The 24,025-nt window shown below is 42.9% G+C and overlaps 2 protein-coding genes across 2 annotated transcripts; one reads left to right on the forward strand and one right to left on the reverse strand.

Annotated features, from left to right (window-relative positions):
* Window positions 1–521: 521 nt before the first annotated feature.
* Window positions 522–3,419, forward strand: GPX2 (glutathione peroxidase 2). The gene is made up of 2 exons (XM_028116472.2): window positions 522–743; window positions 3,069–3,419. The coding sequence occupies exons 1-2, from the start codon at window positions 522–524 to the stop codon at window positions 3,417–3,419; spliced, it is 573 nt and encodes a 190-aa protein (XP_027972273.1).
* Window positions 3,420–7,408: 3,989 nt separating this feature from the next.
* Window positions 7,409–23,733, reverse strand: CHURC1 (churchill domain containing 1). The gene is made up of 4 exons (XM_028116702.2): window positions 23,610–23,733; window positions 19,257–19,392; window positions 17,738–17,808; window positions 7,409–9,953 (listed from the first exon to the last, which is right to left on the reverse strand). Exons 1-4 carry the CDS (start codon window positions 23,727–23,729, stop codon window positions 9,861–9,863), a joined length of 420 nt encoding a protein of 139 aa, XP_027972503.2. The 5' UTR covers window positions 23,730–23,733; the 3' UTR covers window positions 7,409–9,860.
* Window positions 23,734–24,025: the final 292 nt, after the last annotated feature.

Genomic DNA, 24,025 nt, shown 5'->3' on the forward strand with positions numbered 1-24,025 from the left:
TTCGGTTATGGTCTGAGTTAAGGGGACATGCCCCCCGATTCTCTTCCTCATCCTTCAGATCTTGGCAGACCCTGACCTCTCAATGGCACAGATCAGAGCTTGGCCTTCAGCCAACAATACACGTTTGTGCCAAGTGAGAACGACTTGCTGGGGCAGGTCGGAGTCAATCCTGCATCCCTCCCTCCCTTTTTTCCTCCCCATTTGACCTTTGGGGCTCTAGTTTCCTGCAAGTAGTGAATTATTCATGTTTGTACATAGATATCAAATTGGCCCTTCCCAGGTTGCCAGCAGGGTGGGGCAGGTAGGTGGCTTTGTTAGAGTCTGTAAATAGGAGGAGCCACCTCCCTGTTGAAACAGCACCTACAGGTGGGTGACTGTTTTTTGCTAAGTCATCCTGGGGATGCTCAAAGCCCCACTGTGAAATCCTTCCTGTCCTTCCAGGCTCCTCCTTCCTCCCCACCCCTATAACAGACCCAGCGTGGGTTCCCGCCACTCTGCAGGCCTCGCTGTGCCCCTTCACCATGGCTTACATAGCCAAGTCCTTCTATGACCTCAGTGCCATCAGCCTGGACGGGGAGAAGGTAGATTTCAACACGTTCCGAGGCAGGGCCGTGCTGATTGAGAACGTGGCCTCGCTCTGAGGCACGACCAGCCGGGACTTCACCCAGCTCAACGAGCTGCAATGCCGCTTTCCCAGGCGCCTGGTGGTTCTTGGCTTCCCTTGCAACCAATTTGGACATCAGGTGAGGGGTGCCTTGTAGTGTGCCCAAGGAGTTGGGTTGCCGAAGCTTTGGTCGGCTAAGGGGAGGGGGAGAGGGACTGTGTGTGTCAGAGCGTCTGGAATCGTAGGTATGTTTTTTTAATCTAGGTCTTGGGTACACGTGAATCCCAAGAGGAAGGACGTACGGTTCTAACTGTCTGGGCTTCAGCACCAAGGGTGGGGTTTTGTTGTCTATTGTCTTCCCATTATGCTCCATGAGGGCTGGTACCCGGTCTGCTTTTCTCTCCACTGTGGAGAAAGTGCTTGTTAAATATCCGCTGAGTGGATGAGTGGAGGAAATAGAAGATCACCAATCAAACTAGGATGGAACTGACCCGGGAGACCTTAGTTCCAGCTAGACGTGGTTCTGCTATTCCGTGGCTCTGTGCCCTCAGAAGAGTCCCTTGATTTCTCTGTTTTAGTTTCCTTATCTGTAAATGGGGGGACAATGCCAGTTATGGGATAATTGTGAGGTTCAGAGGGTAAGATACACAAAAATAACTTGAAAAATATAAAGTAATATGCAAGTGAAAGCAAAAGCAACTGTATTATTTAGGTTGAAGGACTTTGTTTTAAATCAGCTGAGGGGAGAGTGATTTTGGTGGAAGGCTCAGGGTTTACAATGTGCTCGGATCTCCTCCGGGCCTCAAACGCACCGCTCTGTCTCTGATTTTTTCCTTTTTTGGGTGTGTGTATGTGTGTGTGTGTGGCCCATATGGGGATCAAATCTCTGTCTCTGATTACTGGGTCAAGTTCTAGATCTTCAGCCCACACACCTCAAGTTGTCTTTTAGGGATTCTTCTGTTTTCACTTATTATTTTAACAGCACCAGCAGACAGAATGTCCTCAAGTGAACCCTCTAATTATAACGCCCTCAGTTCAATTCACAGTGGCATGAAGGCAAGGAATTGGTTAGCAGAGAGACAGCAGGAAGGCTGAAGTGTCATTGGCTGTGACAAACGTGAGCCCAGACCATCCCTGCTGTCACCGTCAGTCTGTTTCTAGGTTTGGCCAGGGCAGGCGAGATAAGAGGCGAAACCCCAGAGGTGCCTCCACCCTTACACCATCAGGGTAGTTAGTGGCTGGAGGGAATCCATTACCAGTAGCTGGCCGGCCATTTGCATTGAGAGATAAGGAGTCTAATAGAGATCACCTTTGGGCTCAAGATGTCATGATGGCCTGGAACTGACTGTACTGATTGGTTCTAGTAGGTCAGAGGCAAGAACTTTCTCCCACAGGGAGATATCTGACTCTTAGACCCCGGGGGAGGGATGGAAAATAAGGGTTTCCGTGGGCCTTTGGGGGTTGTCAGGGGTGGAGAATGCCAAGAGGGGATAGGACAGGGATGGCAGGGGGGAGGGAAAGACCGCTAACAGGCTCAGAGCTAAAGCCTTCACAGCTGAGTCCAGTGAGTGAGTGTGAGGAATCTTGGGAGAGCAGTCTGGAAGTAAACGGAATGCTAACTACACATTCACAACCTTTAGCATGCACTTAACTTTCCTTCCCCTGGCCTGTTCCAGAACCCTAAACACTATCCTGTTTAATCCATCCCTGTTGGTCACTGAGCAATTCCATTTAGAGTAGATCCACTGTCGTCTCTAACTCACTTTGCCTTTGTGGCACCTGAAAGCCAGGCTTCCTTGGATGGCGTCTTCCTTCTTCAACGCTTCCTCCTACTTACACTTCAGATCTAGGACGAGGCAAGACGACAGCAAGAGCTGTCAATCCTATCTCTCCAGTCCTCGATTTCACCCTTAGCTTGAGGAAGTGAGCGGAACAGAGACAGAGGCTATACGCAACATTTACGTGTAATCGGAAGCAATGGAGGCAAAATCAGGGCAGAGGGAAAAGAAGGTTGTGGCTGGACATGTGTGAGTGTGCGTGTGGGCAATGGAAGGGAGAGTTCTAGGTGGCATCACCTGAGCCGCCTTTCCCTTTCTTTCTACTGTCCTGAACTCAAGGTTCCTTGAAGTTTCAGACAGATACCTCAAGAACTGTCCAGGGCAGTTTAGAGAGAGAAGCAGCAGGTCGAAAGTGCTAAATCATCCACTGTAAGAACAGCCACGCTAGGAACTACAAGAATTTTCAGGAATGGCCTAGCAAACCATTAAACAATAGCTGTGAGTGGGGAATCTCCAAGTCAAGAGTGAGGCAAAGCTGGTGAAGAAGGAAAGAGAAAGAACAGAGTCAGGGGAGGGGGGAGGCTACACAGAAAAGAATGATCCTGGGAAGGGAGGGTGAAAGATTTTTGTGGATCCTTCATTTCCCCCTTCCCTCTTCCATGCTCTTTGTCTTCTTCCTCCCCCAGGAGAACTGTCAGAATGAGGAGATCCTGAACAGTCTCAAGTATGTCCGCCCTGGGGGTGGATTCCAGCCCACCTTTACCCTTGTCCAAAAGTGTGAGGTGAATGGTCAGAACGAGCATCCTGTCTTCGCCTACCTGAAGGACAAGCTCCCCTACCCTGATGATGACCCATTTTCCCTCATGACCGATCCCAAGTTCATCATTTGGAGCCCGGTGCGCCGCTCAGATGTGGCCTGGAACTTTGAGAAGTTCCTTATTGGGCCCGAGGGGGAGCCCTTCCGCCGCTACAGCCGCACCTTCCCTACCATCAACATTGAGCCTGACATCAAACGCCTCCTCAAAGTTGCCATATAGACACAAGCTGCTCAGCATGCATATCTACTCCATCCCACCCCTGGTATCTTTCCTTAGGGTCAGTGTCTCCCGCAGGAGACACTGCTGGACCAAAGCTTCCCCTTGAAGAGCCTTGCCCTTCCAGTCCCCCTGTCTCCCTTCCTTCCCCCAACCTTCCGGTTGGTGATTCTACTTGGAGCTCCAAGACTTGGGTGGCTCTGGGCCTTCACGGAATGATGGCACCTTCCTAAACCGTATGGGCGGTGTCTGAGAAATGTGAAGGGCTTAGAGCCAGCCTGCTAGATGTGTCCAATAAAGGGCAGGTATGCAAATGGCCAGGCTCTCTGTGTCTTCTTCCTTGATGGAGGGTAGAGGGATGGTACAAAACCACAGGTGGGACAGAGAGCTGGCAGCACACAAAGGCTTGATAGAGGGAGGCTGTGATCGGGGGACACCCTAATGACTGTTGAGAGCAGGCTCTGGCTAGGGTCTGTGGTGGCGGGTGGAGCTGCAGGAAGTGTGAATTGTATTATTACTTGATGGCTCCTCCAGAACGGAGGATGGGGGGGGGGGGTTGCTCGGAGGTGGTAATGTGAGGTAAAGGAGGGAACAGACAGCGGGCCTTTCAGTGGAGAGTACTGGGAGGTTCGTTAGAGGACTCCAACCAGGAAGATGTCACTATCACTGCAGGTACTGGGCCAGCCAAGCATTAACTGCATTTTGAGTTATTGCTGGGACATAAATTTGGTCAACTTCAACTGACAGCAAGGGCATGGAGGATGCAGTTCCTGGAAACACAAAGAGTACTTATTTTCCTGGTCACCTTGCTGAGTCACATTTGTTTTTGATCCTTTGCTAGACTGACTCCCTCCTTTTCACAGTTCACATGCTACCCTTATCTTTCCCAAACTCACATATTCACAGATCCAGGCACAAGACAAATCAGTGTAGGCATGAACGATTGATTTCATTTTTTCTTCCATGAGGGTGGGAATGGAAGAGGGCCTCCCTTTAGACAGTCCGACTATTCATAACCTGCCAACAGGACAGCCCTTCTCTGTGAGAACAGGGTTCTGCCAAACGGCTTTGTAAGGACGGTGACCCAGATTCCTCAGCAAGTACAGGCAGACTCCAAAGGCACCAACACCACCAAGGCCAGGTCCTATCATGTTCTGGAAAAGACACCTACTGAGAGGCCACTGCCCTGTCACTTCGCCTCATAAACTCTTCCTGGAAACTGCTCACTTCACCTTTCCTTTTTTGACCATTAGTTGGAACATTTTAACTTTCCTTACTGAAGCCCTGAAGGGACAGTTCTCCAAACTGGACACACTGATTACGAACCCCAATGCTGAGGGGGAGATCCCTTTCCTGTGGTGTTCCTATAACTATTTTCCAAGCACCTGCATCATCTGAGAAGTCAATGTGGAATAGGCTGTCTGACCTTCAACTAAAGCTATGCTTTCCATGGTGCTTTATTTCAAAAGGAGTAACCTGAGCGTTACAGTGGGAATCCCCTGGCACCCTTTTGCAGGGCCTTCCGCTAAATTAAGGCTACCCTTCACTTGACTCTCACAAACTCAAGCCTTTCAAGATTCCTGCTCTTAAAGCCAACAGCTGGGGTATGGGTTTTTGGAGGGCAGGACCAAGCACTGATTTTAGAGCAGTAACTGCAGACAAATCACTTCTCTAAAGAAATGAAATACAGAATTCATACTGGATGCTAGCATGATTTGTTCATCATCTCCATAGTGCTAAAGGCTGTTGCTATGTCTAATAACAGAGCAGCTGTCCTGGATGTTGGCATTATGCCACAGGCAATTTAGGGCTGATATGCCAGTACGATGTGTTAGGTCTTTCCCATGAGGCTCAAGATGAAGGAATTATTTAAAGATTCCCAAAGAATCAGGAATTAACAGTCTAAGTGATTTTGCAGAGAGTCAATAAGGGTCATAATGCTAGGAAAAGGGCTCCTCACTTGGGCAGGGAAAATGCTACATGCTTCAGAAGGGACCTGACCAGTCTGGCTCAGGGGGGAACAGGGAAGACAGGGCTGGAGGAACTTCTTTTACAAGGACATTCATTTTTACTAAATCTTTGGTTGTGCTGTTGTTAAAATGAAGAGAAGTGAGAAATGTTTCCTTTATTCCTCATCTCGTTTGTCTCCCTTTACATCCTCAGCAGTATCAGCTTATGGTCATAAACAGACTCGGCAAAGCTTAATATAATCACCCACTTTCAATCTTTTAATCAAATTTCCCTAGGGCACTCACGAAGTAGGAAGGTGTCTCATCAACAAGCTTTTCCAGAGAGCTGAGAATGCCACTCGATTTAGAGGAGGGACAGAGACAATCACTTCTGTGAGGGTTCTAACTAAAAATAAAGCTTGGGGTTGGGGCACCTGAGTGGCTCAGTGGTTAAGCGTCTGCCTTCAGCTCAGGTCATGATCCCAGGGTCCTGGGATCGAACCCCGTATCGAGCCCCGTATCGAGCCCCACATTGAGGTCCCTGCTCGGCGGGGAACCTGCTTCTCCCTCTCACACTCGCCCTGCTTGTGTTCCCTCTCTTGCTGTCTCTCTGTCAGATAAGTAAATAAAATCTTTAAAAAAAATAATAAAGCTTGGGGTAAATGATTTTAGGGAACCAAGGTACACAGACTGAAATTTATTATTTCTATGACTATGTTCCCACAGCTATACCTCCTTAGTTTCAGAAGCACTGAGCCAAAATCTAATTGGTGATTTCAAATCTGATTTCTTATAATCACCATCACAACTGTCATCCAAACTATCATTTATTATTTACTACACTCACACACTGCATAAGTACTTTATATATATTAGGTTACTTAATTCTCATACTGACCCTATGAAGAATTTTTCTCTCTGTTTAAAGGTAAGTGAACAAGACATCTGCCAAGGACAAAGGGCTCCAAGTAGCAGAGTTGAAAGTTAAACCCAGGTCAGTCGACTATAAAGCCTGTACTTTTTTTAAGACTTATTTATTTATTTGGGGGGGTGGGTAAGGCAGAGGGAGAGGGAGAGACTCTCCAGCAGACGCCCCACTGAGCACAGAGCCCAACATGGGGCTTGATCCCACAACCCTGAGATGATGATCCGAGCTGAAATAGAGAGTCAGACGCGTAAGTGACTGAGCCAGCCAGGCGCCCCAAAGTCTGTACTCTTAAATAAAACACAATAGTTCCTTCAGAAAGACCACTGATAGCTGCCTGTACACAGCACTGCACAACTTAAAAACATTTTCACTTACGTTATATCATTTGATTTAAAAACTGTGCAGGAGGCATGATTATTTCTATTTTTCCACTGAAGAGCCGAGGTGCATATAAGTTACCTGCTCAATGTCCCAACATGAGCAGGTGGCAAAGCTCATTTCAGACCTAGGTCTGTTGGTTTTCCTTCTATACAACCATACTGTACCTCAAAATAGAGACTGTACTATAGTCAAGAAACACACAACCTAAAAGGGAGAACCTCAAATTCAGTGAAGTAACTTAACCTTGCTCACAAAAAAAAAAAAAAATGAAACAAAGAATTCTTGATAAAGAGCAGCGAACATACATTTCTTAGTAATTCCTTGTAAGTAACGAACCATATCTGGTTGTGCCCCCAATATATCATATATCAATTAATTAGTACTGGGAGAAGCCAAGACCATTTGAGAAAGACTGGGCCAGCTAAAACAACAAAACAAACATGCTGAGCTTTAACTCCAAGAGCCTAAGTATGCAGACTCCAGATCTATACATCATGGAGCAAGTAGACAAAGAACGAGGAGCCAGGACAAGCCCCCTTTCCCAATTACATCTATCGATGATTCCTTTTCTTTCTTGTATCCCAGGAAGGAAAGTAAACTGATATTTTTGCCTGGCTCCCCTTTATTTGAAAAGAAAAATTTGGATTCAGTAGAACTGGGTTCAAGAGGTCTTTATTTGATTAGATCCATAGAAGAATTCTAAAAAATAAAGTGTCATAAAATACTGCATAAAGTTGGTTTAATAATGACAAATGTAGATAGGATCTTATCTTTTAAGTTTTGTAATATATAGTCCAAAACAGATAATTATACAGTCTATAATAGACAAAGGTATCAGTTGGGGCTTATAAAATCATACTCTTGAGCTCCAAATGACTAAGTTGGAAGCATTAGCAAACTCCAAGAAGGGACAATTCAGAGGCTATAATTGGCTTGGTGCTGCTATTTAAAGTAATGAAGCATTTTCTCTGCTTTCTGGATCCATTTCACCAAACGATTTCCTCAGCAGGTCAGATATAGATTTGCAGAAAAGTGGAAAACATTTTCCAGGAATAACACAACCGATCCCTAAGGAGCAGATGACTTAACTTTTCTGAATAATAAATCTTGGTCTGACATGCCTAGATTCCTGAGTGTTGTCGCTGACATTCTCAACTTCTTCCTCACCTTGCCAGACCCTTATACTTCATATGTTGTGAACAACAGTGTTGAGACGGAGTCACTGTACTAGTTGTGTGACCTTAAGTTCCTTAACTTCTTTGTGCTTTAGTTTCTTTGGCTCTAAAATTGGGATAACAATAGTACCTACTTTCTGGAGTTGTTAATGAGGATAAAGTAAGTGTTTAAAAAGGCCTTGGCACGTAGTAAGTACTCAATAAACCTCAGCATTATTTTTTTTTTAATTTATTTATTTGACAGAGAGAGACACAGCAAGAGAGCGAACACAAGCAGGGGGAGTGGGAGAGGGAGAAGCAGGCTTCCCACTGAGCAGGTAGCCCAATGCGGGGCTCGATCCCAGAACCCTGGGATCATGACCCGTGCCAAAGGCAGACACTTAACAACTGAGCCACCCAGGAGCCCTAAACCTCAGCATTATTATTATTCCTGTTATATAACAAAACTTCCCTGGTATCAACAATGGACATTTTACTCACTTTTTTCCCTTATAAGCAAAGCTTTAGTTTAGAATTTCCAAATTTCTTAGATATAAAGAGGAAATAATTTTGTTTCTAATGTCTGACCCTTTAAGTTTTGGTCTTAGAAGAACTAACTAAAGCCATCTCATTGCATATAGTACTTTATATGCTTTCTAAAGCATTTTACATTCATTATTCATTTGATCTTTGAACAATACAGTGAATTTTTATCAGCCCAATCTAATAGAAATGGGACAATAAAGACCAGAGTTATGCTTTGCTTAATGGTTATACTGCTACCAAGTGGAAGAGAGACCTAAATGCCAGGGTTTCCGATACCCAAGCCAGTGTTCTTTCAACTATACAAGGTGAGATAGTCTAAGATTTCTTTGGAGCAGTTGAAATCATTCTATTTACATATATTAATTAAAGCCCATATTCAGATTTTGCTAGTTTTAACCAAATGTCCTTTTTCTGTCCCAGGACACTTCATTACATTTAGTTGTCACATCTCTTTACACTCTTTTTGGCTGTGCGAGTTTCCCAAACTTGTCTTTATGGCCTTGACAATTTTGAGGAGTACTTGTCAGTTATTTTGTAAGCTGGCCCTCAAGTGGGATTTCTCTGATGTTTCTCTCATGATTAGATTGGGGTTATGGGTTTGGGGGAGGAAGACCACAAAGGTAAAGTACCCTTTCATCACATCTTATCAAGGGTACATGCTATTATTGATAGGGTTATCATTGAGGATGTTAATCTTGGTCATTTGGTGGAGCTAGTGCTTGTCAGATTTTTCCACTGTAAAGTCACTTTTCTCCCTTGGCATACCCTACTCTACTCTTTGGAAGGAAGCTGCTATGCATAACCCACCCTTAAGGAGTGGGAAGTATCTACATATATTATTTGAAATTCTTCTGCATGTCTATTCTTCCAATCTTTGTATTTATTTTTTCAATCATTTATTTTTATCAGTAATGACTAATGAATATTTAGTGTTTAGGTTATAATTCAATACTACTTTATTTTGTTGCTGAAACTATTCCAACTTCAGTCACTGGGAGCTCCTTCAGTTGGGTCTTTTGTCCTTTTGACATACTTCCAATCATTGTGTTTTATGGGTTTTTTGTTTTGTTTTGGTTTGGTTTTTTGGGGGGGTTTTTTGGCACTTTCCTTGTGGCACAAAATGCTCCAAGCTCATCGTGTATATTTACTGCCCCAGTCCTAGAATCAATCATTTCTCCAAGGAGCCCTGGTTCCTTTTATTGGGACTAAGACCTGGGCATTAGGTATGCTCCCATTCTAGTTTTATTTTCTAGCCACATAACTTCTAATAGAGAGTCTTCATTTTGATGTGAACTGGGAACTTTAGCAGAAGAGCTCAGCAGAAGAATATAATCCCCTAAATTACTTTTTCTTTCAAAGGATAGTTAAGTCTAAGCAGAAAAAAATATGCAAAATAGTTTCCATTATAAACAAAGTAAGACAAACCATGAGGCTTGCTGTATTGTAAACCAATACAACATAGTTACTACAGAACTGCAGAAAGATCCTAGAATAACAGAGTCATTTGTTGAGGGTCATCAGGGAGAATACTGATAGTATCTTCAGCTTTGCCACATAACAGACACAGCATGGTGTACTCCTAGAATAAGATAAAGTGCATAATTACACTGAGGAACAGGAGAAAGACACTTCATAACTTACTCTGGTAAAGCTATTCTCTATAAAATGGAACGGATATTCCTTCTGCACATTAGATCCATTTCTTCAACACCTATCAGGGATGTCTTAGGTTTATTCTGTGTATCCTGGAGTCTTTTGTTCATGTAAACTGAATACACGCTGATACTCTATTTACTAGGTACACAAGAATGTCATCTTGGAAATGCATGGCTATTTCTTGGACTTAAAACACATATTGGGCTAGGGGAACCTGGGTGGCTCGGTCAGTTAAGGGTCCAACTCTTGATTTCGGCTCAGGTCATGATCTTGGGGTCGTGAGATAGAGCCACACATCAGGTTCAGTGCTTGGCGTGGAGCCTGCTTAGGATTCTCTCTCTCCCTCTCCCTCTGCCCCTTCCCACCTTCCTTCTCTTAAAAAAAAAAAAAAATCCAAACACATACTGGGCTTGATTAGTGCTATTAATTATTTGAGAGAGGGTGTGCATGTGCACATTAATGGGGGTGGGGGGAGGGGCAAAGGGAGAGGGAAAATTTTTTTTTTAAGATTTTATTTTATTTATTTGAGAGAGAGAGCAAGAGCACAAGAGGGAGTAGGGTTAGAGGAAGAAGCAGACTCCCTGCCGAGCACGAAGCCCAATGCGGGACTCGACCCCAGGACTCCAGGATCATGACCTGAGCCAAAGGCAGTCGCTTAACCAACTGAGCCACCCAGGCGCCCCAGGAGAGGGAAAACCTTAAGCAGGCTCCACACTCAGCATGGAGCCCCATGCGGTGGGGTGGGGTGTGCTCGATCTCACCACCCTGAGGTCATGATCTGAGCCGAAACCAAGAGCCAGATGCTCAACTGACAGCCACCCAGGTGCCCCTAGTGCTGCTATTTAAAGTAGTGAAGCAGGGCACCTGGGTGGCTCAGTCAATTAAGCATCTACCTTCAGCTCAGGTCATGATCCCAGGGTCCTGAGATCGAGCCCCGTATCGGGGTCCCCGCTCAATAGGGAGCCTGCTTCTCCCTCTCCCACTCCCCCTGCTTGTGCTAGCTCTCTCTCTCTCTCAAACAAATAAAATCTTTAAAAAATAATAAAATATGGGGCGCCTGGGTGGCTCAGTTGGTTAAGCGTCTGCTTTCAGAAGCTCAGGTCATGATCCCACGGTCCTGGGATTGAGCCCCGTGTCGGGCTTCTTGCTCAGTGGGGAACCTGCTTCTCCCTCTCCCTCTGCCTCTCCCCGTGCTTGTGCTCTCTCTCTGTCAAATAAATAAATAAATTTTTTTTTAAAGATTTTATTTATTTGAGAGAGACAAAGAATGAGAGATAGAAAGCACGAGAGGGAAGAGGGTCAGAGGGAGAAGCAGACTCCCTGCTGAGCAGGAAGCCCGATGTGGGACTCGATCCTGGGACTCCAGGATCATGACCTGAGCCGAAGGCAGTCGCCCAACCAACTGAGCCACCCAGGCGCCCTAAATAAATAATTTTTTAAAATAAAATAAAGTAGTGAAGCAATGAGTGTGGGTCCCTAAGGACAAATTCCTATTCTTAGAGTTGCTCCTTTCTAGATTATTTAAGACTACTAAGCAACAGAAATGATTTTTTAAAATGAAAGAAAGATCCCAAACTAAAACAACTATTTTTATCTACTCCAGGAAAATAAACAATTAAGTCAAATCTACTTGTATGTCATGCCTCATATTTAGATAGCTAGCTGTCTGGATTTGATCTATTTCGGGAATTTATGTTTCTTGGGATTAACAAATGTCCAGGCTGATAAAAAAAAAAAAAAGAATGAAATCTCGTCATCTGCAATGACACAGATAGACCTAGAGTATATCATGCTAAGTGAAGTCAGTCAGTCAAAGAAAGACAAATACCATATGATTTCACTCATATGTGGAATTTAAGAAACAAATGAGCAAAGGAAAAGAGGGAGAGACACAAACCAAGAAAAGAGACCCTTAACTACAGAGAAGAAACTGATGGCTACCAGAGGGGAGGTGGGTGGGGGAAAGGGGGATGGGGAAAATTGGAATAGGGGATTAATGAGTGCACTTGTTCTGATGAGCACCGGGTGTTGTATGGAAGGGTTGAGTCACTATCTTGTACACCTGAAACTACTCTAACACTGCATGTTAATGATACTGGAATTAAGATTTTTAAAAATGTCCAGGCTGGTGATGGAAGAGATTTTGTTTTAGGGAAAACTCCTATGGCAAAGTTCTGTTTTTATAGTTACCCTTTCTAGAATATTTAATATGGGTCATAAACTATACACACATATTTCAAGATTTGCTTTAAAATTTTCTTATCTTCTTTAGGAAAACAAACTTAATGCTAAATCTATTAGTATTTCACACTTCAAACTGAGATTGTTAGCTGTCTGGGAGTTGGTGAGTCAAGGCAGTTTGTGTTTCATGAGTCTGGATAGTCACTAGACAGAGGGTCACAGAGATAAACAATGACTATGGTTCAAAGACTCAGAACCCAGACAAGTGCATTTCTGTTTCCTACAAGTGAGTTCAGTGGGGGAGCTTAGTTGTGGCAAGAGAGAGATTGTTTCTTTAAGACCACACTTAATTTCAAGGTCTCCTCTACACACACAATAGAGATATTTTAGTATATGTGCTGCTGAAGTGAACACTACACACACAATAGAGATAAATAGGGGCTAAAGCTCAGAGAACAAATACAGGTTTCATAAATTAAAAAATGAAATAGGGGCGCCTGGGTGACTCAATCAGTTGAGTGTCCAACTCTTGGTTTCGGCTCAGGTCATGGTCTCAGGGTCATGAGATCGAGGCCCACAACAGGGTCTGCACTCAGCAGGGAATCTGCTTGAAAATTCTCTCCCTCTGCCCCTCCCCCCCAAAATAAAGAAATCTTTCTAAAACAATGAAATAAAAATCCACCCTCTAAAAGACCTCTACAAGGTCTTTTACTGCTCTCAAATACTTCTGCTTTCACCTGCCAGACATTACTAGTAGGATGTGAACCTCTCACTGGCAATGAAGAAGAAAACAATAATGAAGTCAAAACGGGAAAACGTGTGAAGCTAGACAAACATCTGAGTTTTCACCCAATCTATCCATCGACAAGTTTTTATTCAGTGCCTAAATGCTTTGCAATGCGCTAGGTGCACTGGCAGACATGAGAGAAGGCAAGGACAAGGTCTGACCTTGCAAAATTTACAATCTAACTTGAGAGTAAGAAAAAACCTAACACATGGTATAATCTGAAAAGGTTATTAAATAAGTAAGACTTATTACACTTGAAATCTTTATAGTTGGTCTGGAATCCAAATTTCACTGTAGGTCAATTATGTGTAATTCAAAAGCAGTCTCCCATAGAAGCAATGTTGTACACAGCAGTTAGGTTTCCCCAGGAAATTCCAGGGAGTCTTTCAAACTCATACTGTACAAGTACTATAGAATCTAACCATACATCGCAGTGCTTCTGTGGGAAAACAAGTCTAGAATTCTAACTTGGAATGTCAGGAACACATCCTCCTGTGCCGCCAAGATCAGGACACCTTTTATCAAAACTGGCCAAGTTGGGACAGTAAGAATTCCCCCCCAGGGCGCCTGGGTGGCTCAGTCGTTGGGTGTCTGCCTTCGGTTCAGGTCATGATCCCAGGGTCCTGGGATCAAGCCCCGCATCAGGCTCCCTGCTCCGCGGGAAGCCTGCTTCTCCCTCTCCCACTCCCCCTGCTTGTGTTCCCTCTCTCGCTGTGTCTCTCTCTGTCAAATAAATAAATAAAATCTTTAAAAAAAATAATAAAAAAAAAGATCCCCCCCCCTAGTCATTCATGTAAAACCTCAAAGGCTCCATGGGCAAAGCACAGGGATAGAGATTTGGAAGGAAGGGTGGAGTGTGTGGAATCACCTTTGGGAAGACCAGATCCTCTGCTTTGTTCTGAAGGGCCCACAGCCTTTTTCTTCTATTACTACCTATTAATTCTGACCCCAAGTCCTCTCCTTCCCTAGTCCACAGAGGAAATGAAGGCAGTCTCACAGTTCCCCTTTGGTTTCCTGAGGCAAATACATAGTCCTTTCAGTGGCTTTTAGGGTGATACAAAAAATAAAGGATATCTATAATCATTTATAATGTATTTTCTGTTTAAACTCTGTACTTCTATCTCCCCCCCGCCGACTTATGCCATCAGAAAATCTCACTTTAACAATAATATTGTGGTTATTTTTTTTTTAGTTTTTATTTTTTTAAAGATTTTATTTATTTGACAGAGAGAGACACAGCGAGAGAGGGAACACAAGCAGGGGGAGTGGGAGAGGGAGAAGCAGGCTTCCCGCAGAGCAGGGAGCCCGATGAGGGGCTCGATCCCAGGACCCTGGGATCATGACCTGAGCCGAAGGCAGACGCTTAACGACTGAGCCACCCAGGCACCCCGATATTGTGGTTATCTTAAAAACAGAATTCTTATCTTTTAGAGATATGTACTGAAATATTTACAGAAGTAGTGAGTGATATATTTGGGATTTGACTCAAAATAATCCTGTAGGGAGACATGGGAATGGTGAGATACCAAATAAAGCAAACTGAAGCTGGGTGGTAGAGGTTAAAACACTATTCTGCCTACTTCTGCCCATAAGACGTTTAAAACAAAACATTACCAATGTGGGGAATTCCACCTTGAACCTGAACTACTGCTAAAGTGAAACAGGTGCTGGGGTAGGGTGGGGACGAGGAAGTAGGTTGTCCAAGCTGAGAACAAAGAGTTCTTGTGCCCATCAGGTTGAGAAGGAAGTTCCCAAGGGGCTATTCACATGAGTCAGGGGCCGCTGTAGGTACAAGGAAAGGGGGAAAGCAGTATGGGCTGGACTATCAAGAGCAAGGAGGAGGGGTGCCTGGGTGGCTCAGTCCTTAAGGGTCTGATCCTTTGGCTCAGGTCATGATCCCAGGGTGCTGGGATCGAGCCCCGCATCGGGCTCCCTGCTCCGCGGGAAGCCTGCTTCTCCCTCTCCCACGCCCCCTGCTTGTGTTTCCTCTCTCGCTGTCTGTCAAAGAAATAAAATCTTAAAAAAAAAGAAAAAAAGAGCAAGGAGGAGACAGAATTTAAGTTCTGCTTCAAAGAGGTAAGATTTAGTTGACTTGAAGGTAGAGAAAGGGACTAGTCAAGTCAGGGAAAAAGCACGAATAAGGACAGGGATAGGGAGAGAGCAAGCGTATCCCATTTGGAGTAGCGAGAGTAGCAGTATGACATATCTGAGCAAGATTCATTTGACGGCAGTGTATAGAACTAGAGTCTGGGGGCTGCTGCAGTAATTTAGGTTTGAGTGGGTATGGTCCTTGCCATGAGGTGTGGCAGCAAGGCCAAAAAAGGCAAGAGAAACAAAGGAAGAAAGGAGGGCAGGCAGAGTGTTAGTGTTAAAGAAGGACACTTGGGAGACAGCTGATAGGTTTCAAGTGAGCCTGAGTGTGTGTGTGCTCACTATCTGAGAAAGTAAAGAGAAGGTTCCGGACCAGAGACCAAAGCTCAGGGGAAATCAGTTAGGGAACAATAGTAAAGGAAACCAGGGAGAAGGCAAAAGAGGACTCAAAATGACTTAAAAAGAAAGAAGAAAGTCTGGCACTATGGACCTCAAGGGAAGAAATCCTTCAAAATCCACAATGGTTGACACAACCAGACCCACGAGAGATGTTAAAAGAGCTAAAAACTGAGGCAAGATCATGGCATTCGGTTACATGATAGGAGACCTCTGAGAGAATAGTTTCAGTAAAGTGAAAATGAAAAGCAGTTTGCAGGTGGTTAAGAGCAGCACAGGGAAATAAGGAGAACAGGGTAAAGACTTATTCAAGTAAAGAAGCAAAAGGAAGGACAGAGATGATTAGAAGATGAATCACAGAGGTAGCTGAGTGAAATGAAAGGATTTTTAACTTATTTTTTAACAAAAGAAGACTCGAGTATATTTACTGTAAGAAATATTTTAAATCCCAGGGACACAAAGAAGATGCTGGGTAGAGAGGAGATTGGTGAGGAAAGGCAGAAAGGGTAGCCTTAGAGAGGAAGGAATAAAAGTCTTCCTCTCTACTGGGACGGAGAGAAGTCTGAGGTTGGACAATGCTATCTGTGGTGAGCCAAAGAGACTAGTGGGAAAGAAGAGAAAGGGAAGGTGGCCAGCCCCGTGATAACCCCGAAATGAGGTCAGATATTACACTGTAGCTAAAATGAGCTATGGAAAGGCCAAAGCAGTGGTCTAAAGCATCACTTCCAGGAAATGAATCTGATGGAGGGATATAGAATACAGGTGGAGGGAAGCAGATGTTGAGAGAGAAGATGAAGTGTAGAGCCCGGTTTAAGAGTTGGGTTTTTTTCCAAGAGAATTTCACTAACTAGGCATCGTGAATACAAGCCATCTTCCTTTATCTTCTTCTTCCTACCCCAGAGTCATTTCTGGGGCAGCTTTGAAAATGGCTGTATTCAGTCATAAAGGAAAACCAGCTAGACTTGGCTCACCCAGCAGTAAGAGACGATGGCTTCATTACGGCAACCTTAATACCCATTTAGGGCTCTGAAAAACTCACGGTGGCTTCAGGAGCTTCTGCAAAATGGCTCTAAGCCCCCCTTTCCTCTCATGGAAGGACAGAGCTGCTCCTTTAAGTCCATGATATGCTCCCTCCCCTATTTAGCCACTACTCATTCACTGAGATCTTGATTTTTGCCCTAAGTTACACATAACATATAAACATTTTCCGAGGCATAATTTTTGGATGCTAAGAAGATGTGGTCAAGATGTTGTACAGATTAACCACAACGTATCAGACCAGATTTTGACAGGTGAATAAGTGCTTTCTTCTACACTAAAATATGAATGAATGAGAGTGGTTACACTGTAAGATTCTGTTATGGAAGATTATAATTTTTTTCTCATTAAAATCCTACCCAAATTTGAAGGACTTAAAAAAATTCCCATCTGTTAAAAGCTCTAACATGATATTTATATCCTATAGATGAATACACAGTTCACTCTAAGTAAGTAACTCAATCTGAAAGCTTGAAAATGGGGGCAGTAAGGGACAGACACAGGTTCCAGTGTGTCCTTATGGTTTCCAGTTTACCCTTGGCTCTGCCCCACTGTCCAGCTTTTCTTCCCGACCACCAGATCTGTGAATCTTCAACAACTCAGGCATACAGTAGCCTTCTGTACAATTCTTCATGTGCTCTCACGATTGTACAAGGCCTCATCCTTACAATACTTATTCTCTACCCTTATGGTGGTCCAGCTTCTTTCCTCCAACCTTGATACATCCATCCTGTCATTTCACTTAATGAATTATATTAAAACGTCTTACCACAACTGAGACTACAGAGTTGCTCGAGTCTATATATCTGCGGGGGAAGACAAAGATAACCTCCTTATCAGAATTTCCATGCTCAGCAAGTATGGGGGCAGTGGGCAGGCCAACACTTATAAAACCAAAAACTGTGCAATTACATAACTGGGCAGGGAAAAAAACCTCATAAGAGCTCACAATGTGCTGTTCTTCATAAACAAACAGGACAGGCCTGAGATATCATTTGTAAGGCATGCATCTTGACTTGTGACTCTTATGGAGACAGGTTTGAACAGATACACTCAGGTCTAAAGTGTCTCTCTTAACGTACACAAGTAGAAGAGAAGGATGGTCTCCTTTAATATTTACTAGTACTTCATTTATTAAAACTATATGTAGATTTACAAAAGTATTTTTATTATTCCCCCTCCCCCACAATAACATACCACATTTATACATTTACCTGAAATTCATCCATGATACTGAATGTGTACTCATGCCTGGCTATTACGTGATGACAATTCTTACACAGATCTGCCGAAACACAGAGAGACTTAAGTTATTAAGTCTTGGAAGGTGTCTTAAGACAGTAAAATTTCTATTTTAGCATGGTATTGCTTTAAAAGAATCTTAACTGATTTATTTAACGCAGCAGTGGGAAACCCATTATAATATCTACCTGGATAAGAAATCCAAAATCCATCACATAGCAACACTACATAATGAAGGGCCTCAACTCAGAGATTTAACAGACATATATTAATTCCCATTCTCAGGACTTATAGAAACTGTGCTACTAAAAACAATTATAAATAAAAAAGCAATGCTAGACATTAAAGTGAATTTAATAGTAACAAAAGACTATAGTAAAAACATATAATAACTATGATTTATTGAGTGCTTACTGTGTGCCAGATACCTTTTAAATACTTTTTATCTGTTTACTTAATCTTCTGAAAACCCAAAGAGGTAGATACTATTGTTACCACCTTTTTAAGATAAAGAAACAAAGCCACACACCGTTAAGTAATTAGCACGACTACTGAGGTAGGAAGTGTTGGAAACAGAATTCAAACCCATGCATTCTGGCTCCAGAGCTCTTGCTCTTAACCGCTATGTCCTACTACCTCTTTAAACTAGAGTTTAAAGGGTTATGCCTAAAATAAAGAAAAAGGATTATTCTACTTTAGAACATTTTCAATAGTCTGACTCAATTCTAAAGGCTTAGTATCTTTCATATTCCTTTTTAAAATATCATTATTTGCACATTTATTCCTCATATTTCAGAACATACCAACATACTCAAACCAGGAGACAAGCAAAAAGGGGATGTGAACAGTTTAATTTCTGGTCACCGTACCTGGGGACTAAAATGTACATATACTTAATTTACTCATAGAAATTCTTAGAGTGCCAACCTCAGAACAAATTCATTTTTATTATACCTAGTTTATTTGGTTCCCCAGTACTGAGGATGAGGAGCAGCAGATGAAGGTAGCACAGCAAAAGACACAACAGGCGGATGATGAGACAGGAGACAAAGAAGGTTACGAGAGCAGAAACAAAACTAAAACACCATAACAGCCCAGGGTCATGTAGTATGGCAGCGAACAACCCTAAACACTTCAGGAGCTGTTGGAGAACAACACTGTACTAGACTACGGTCAAAAAAGAAAACTAACATGAACGATCCTAAGGTTAAAAAAAAAAGTCTCTCTTGTTTCAGAAGGCATAAAGACTTTTAAAATAAACAAAAAATGGTCCCTGAATCATTAGCTTCAGTTATCTACAGAAGTCACTTATGCAGTCTGATGATGTCAGCATCATCTTTATTTTCCTCTTAAAAACCAAACTAGCAACTCTGTTGCAATACAATATGGAAATGGCCTTATAAAACACAACGTATCAGTAGGTACAACCTATTAGCTTTCAAAAGCTGGTATCTGCTCCCAGACTTGCACGAAAATAAAAAGTCTACTTACGATCATAGGTAACTATTTCTTCTCCATCTTCCTCTGTCAAAGATTTGTTTGTGATCAGCATAAAATCCCGCTTACTGCACACTGCACAGCCTGTAAAGTTCAGCAAGAAAGATCCATTCTCCAGGCAGATGTTACCCTAAAATATTAAAAATAGGAATTTAATTTTCTTCTATTTCAAAACCCTTAGTGAAAATAATTAATAGACTAAAAATTTCTAAAGGCAAAAAAACATGGCCAGAATTTACTTGCTTGAAGTCTGTACCAAGTAATTTTTGAAATTACTAGCTTTCCTCTAGAAGGCTATTTATGGCAAATAAAACTGAAGCAGTGTTAAGCTGTAAGTCTCTGAGGATTGCAACTGTGTTTGAGAGGACTAAATGCAAATGGATATTGAGAAACTTAATGAAGCTTTAATAATGTAAAATGTGAAAAGGAAAAATTAGAAAAATCTAATAGCCAATAATATTAAATGAGGCATAGCATAAAACTAGAATTAAAATTCAATCAAAATGGAAATACTGAACTAATGATAAAAATGATCTTTTACAATGTGATGCTCAGTTGACTGTTGAAATAGCATTTTCTGATGCCTTAAAAAATAACACAAAATAAGCAAACAAGAATAAACTCTCATCTCTACAGATGCCAATCCTCAAGGGTATGTGTGATTCAGGCAGAGAAGATAAGCTCTGCAATTCATCAGACTGACACCATGGCATTCAAAAGAGAAAGGGATTTGCTTCATCACTAAGAAACTGTAAACAACTTATGCTCCTAGCTCAAGGGAGGTCTTTGCAAAGGCTTACTAATAATTGTTCAGAAAATCATTTTATAAATAATCTAATTCAACCTCATTTCTGACCAATACATAGTGTATTTTTAACAGTTGATGTGACTAAAAACCAATCAAATCAACATTTCTCCAATGCAGCTATGTGCCTGATACTGTGCAAAAGCACTGTGAAGGATCAGAGGATGAGTCACCTCTTTCCTCCTCCGAGGAGCTTATGAACTATCAGGAAGACCAGCTTTAAGTGATGCCACAGTGAAGTCTTCCTGGATTCCCAGCACCACAGTTAACCTCTCCCTTTTGAGTGGCTCCTTGATGCTATATATTAAGGAAGAGATTAACTCTGTAGGGGCGGGGTGGGTGGAAGCGAAGAAATCAAACTAACTATATAGTTGGGAGATACTAAATCACAAGCACATCAACTTAACTACTAAAGGGGAAAAAGGGCCTTGGGGTTAAAGTATAAATTTCCAGCTATTGAGAACAGGTGCTTGGCTTTGATTTTCTTAAAAATAAACATCACTGAAGTGCAGTTTCTATATAGTAAAATACAATGTAAGGGTATAGGTGAATGACTTTTTTAAGATATATGTATCAATGTAACCACTATCCCAACCAAGATATAAAAATTTCTGTCTTCCTAGGACATCCTTCAGGCTTTGCAGTCTATCTCCAACCCCTATCTCACCTTAGGCACCCCTTGATCCGATTCCTATAAAATTTTATATAAATGGAACCATGCAGTATACTCTTCTGCATCCAGTTTCTTTTGTTCTGTCCATATTAATCATCTTGTTGTATTGGTAGCTCATTGCTTTTCATTGCCAAACAGCAATTGTAAGAGTTGTAAGAGTCATTGAGTTGGAAGAGTTCTTGATCTATCTTAGATATAAATCCTCTGTCAGATTTGTATTACAAATATATCTCCCTATTATCGGTGTGCCATTTCTTAAATAATGTCTTTTGAAGAGCAGATAGTTTTGATTCTTGTTAAGTCCAATTTATCAAACTTTTTCTTTCACTATTTGTGTTTGTCTTCTAAGACTAGTATTCCTCATCTGTGAAAAATATCTACCACAAATCTCCAGAAAATTTTATGAAACCAAAGGTAATTATTTATTACCTACTCATTCCACACTTAGAACTTGTTGATATGCTAATTCATTATTTTTCTCTGACAATTTTTTGGATGAATACACTATACCTGCTACCATCATCTTACTGTCCTTTCCTTTGCTAAGCTCCAAGTGGCTTCTGTTCTTACTGCCCTCAGAAATATCACGACTTCGAAAACTCCCAGAGTTGGAAGGACCTTTCAGATTTCAAACGGTCAGTCTCTACTGAACAACGGGAAGAGAGTTCAATTTCTCCAAGGGTTGCCCATTCCACTTTTGAAAATCTGTTAGAAAGTTCTTTGTTCTGATTCAAAGCCTACAACCCAATAACATCCACCCACCAATGATTTCTAAATCTGCCTTCTGAAATTCCAGAATGACAGCCCTTTAATTATTTTAGAACAGAATAAAGTCAGAAAGAAGTGCCAATGGAAGGCACTTTTCTGGTTTCCCAATCACCTCAATCCTTTTCTAACTCATCTGTCTGAATTTCACACCTAAACTGCAATCTTGTATTTTCACTTGACTCCCTAGATGTTACATTCTCAATCTTGGATGAAACATGATAAAAACAATCTGACCATGTGCACCCCAATTTTCGTTCTCTCTCCCATATGCCTCCAATTTCTGTAATGATACTTCCAATTTCCCAATTACGTAGATTGAAAACCCTAAGGTCACCTATAGCTCCTCCCTCCATTAAATTGGCTGAGTTCTAGTAATTCTTTCCTTGAGATAAGGTATTCATTATCTCATGCCTACACTACTGTTGCCATGGCTCCCCAAATATTCTGTAGGGCTCTCCCTTTTACATTTCCCCCCTACCATAACCTAAATATACAGTCATAAGATTCATTCTCCTAAATAACAGATTTCAGAATTATTTCCCTATTTGATTTTCTTGATGGATGCCCAATGCCTGAAGTGTAGAATCTAAACTTGATACAATTTTTAAGTCTTTTGATTAGCTCAATTCTTAAGAATCCAACCTAATCCCTTTAATACTCTTCACTACAAACACCTCCCACGTGTGGTTTCTGGAAAGTGCAGTGTTCATTACTGGATTCATAAAAATTTTTTACACTTTTAAAAAAGTATGAAATAGAACATAATAAAGTATATGAAACATAAATACACAGTGTAATGCCTCTACCTACTAGATGTCAGTAGTACCCCCAGGGTGACAACTAAAAACGTCTACAGATAGTGCCAAGTGTCCCTTGGGAGGCAAAATCTCACCTAGTTGAGAACCACTGCTCTAATTAATTCACTTTCATTATTTATTCATGGTGTTCCATTCTGTGACAGTATCACACTTTTCCAGTGTACAACTACAAAAATTGCTGTTATGAGCATTCTTATACAAGTCTCCAGGAACATATGTAACGCATTTACTTCTCTAGAATGGGAAATGCTGGGTCATTCAGTATGCGTATCTTCATTTGATACTGCTAATCCTTTTTCCAAGGAGGTTGTACCATGAGTGTTCTTGTTATATATCCTTCCCCAAAGACTACTTACTACTCAGGATATTAAGAGACAGAAACAACTAGAGATTTTCTACCTTCCAATTACAAGAATTCTTGTTCTTGTTATATTCCCCAAGCCTCTGGCTCCTCCTTTCCTTCTTTTCTACCCTAGTCACAGCGAGCCTTCAAGTCCCAAAGGAAGTTCACCTTCCTTTTGGGAGAACAGCGCTATTTCTCTCCCCTTTCTCAGAATTCGAACAGAATTTATGAACTGTACTACTCATCTTTTGTTAATCACATACTCCGCAGGAGGCAACGAAAGCTGCCTATTTCCTCTTTGGTATCCCTTTCTGGCCTAGCAAAGTAATCTAGCTACACACATAAATGTTCAGTAAGCATACCTTCAATGCATGAGAGTAAACAAGCTTCGGCAACCTCCCGAGCTTGAGAGGAGCCGAGATTTTTCAAAAAGTAACTGCCACGAAACCTGAATTCTGGCCTTGGCTCTCCTGTTAAGAGAATGTGACCTTGGGCAAGTGATTTCCCCTCTGGGCATTAGTTTCATCTGCAAAACTGGGTTATAACATATGGCCTCAGATGTCCCTGCCAGCGCTAGAGTTCAGTAAGAAAAGTGAATTTCACCAAATCAAGCTTGAGAATGAGACCGGGGGGGGGGGGTGTCCCTTTGTCGTCGGACTGGATTGGTGGGGGGGGTCTCCCTTGTTGTCCCCCCGGAGCTCAAGAGAAGCGGGGTGACGGCTGACGTCAGCCGCCAGGGCGGGGACCGGCGGGACCTACGGCCACAGGCCGCCCCCGCCGTCAAGCGCCTAACTACAGCTACGGGGTCACTGGAATGGGCAGAGCGGCTGGGTCGGCCCGCGGCCAGCCTCTCAGGGAAGGCCAGCCGAGGGCTACAAGAAGCCCCAGGGGCTGGCCCCGAGCCAAGGGAGCGAGAAGTTCTCGGCGCCCACTCGCTCACCCGGTTGGGATACTCCTTCTCCACACATCCCCCACACATGCCGACGCCGTTCACGAAGACTGTCCTCCAGGGCTTCCGGGAAGACGAAACCTCGCGACAGCGAAGGGGAGGTTGCCGCATGCGCCCGAAGCAGTCGGCCCTGGAGTATTCGCTCTCGGGAGCCGACGCGAAGTCTCCGCCCCTTAGCCACTGTTGTTAGGGCAGGGCCTGGTCTCCTAGGCAACAACGCCGGGGCGCAGAGTGGGACGCCGGAAACCTATGGAGGAAGAAGGGCGGGACAGTGGACCCTGCGGCGGGAACGCGAAAGGGGGCTCCCACTGAGCAGAGTTCTTATAGGCGCCCTCCTGAGTCTAGGCTGACAGAAGGGCGAGTCACAACACACACGAAAGGGAACTGTTTCGCGCTGCCTCGGCTCA

The sequence above is a fragment of the Eumetopias jubatus genome, unplaced genomic scaffold (assembly GCF_037043125.1).
Source record: "Eumetopias jubatus isolate StellerSeaLion01/CBP00866 unplaced genomic scaffold, mEumJub1_p1.0 scaffold_7, whole genome shotgun sequence".
NCBI lineage: Eukaryota > Metazoa > Chordata > Mammalia > Carnivora > Otariidae > Eumetopias > Eumetopias jubatus.

Bases quoted from the DNA above. Each gene is read 5' to 3' on its own strand.
- CHURC1 (XM_028116702.2), bottom strand. From the start codon at position 23,729: ATGCGGCAACCTCCCCTTCGCTGTCGCGAGGTTTCGTCTTCCCGGAAG. The intron at 17,809-19,256 runs GTAAGTAGACTT...GTGTTTCGGCAG, and splicing joins AGAAATAGTTACCTATGATC to ATCTGTGTAAGAATTGTCAT. The intron at 9,954-17,737 runs GTAAATGTATAA...ATCTTATTCTAG, and splicing joins GTATCATGGATGAATTTCAG to GAGTACACCATGCTGTGTCT.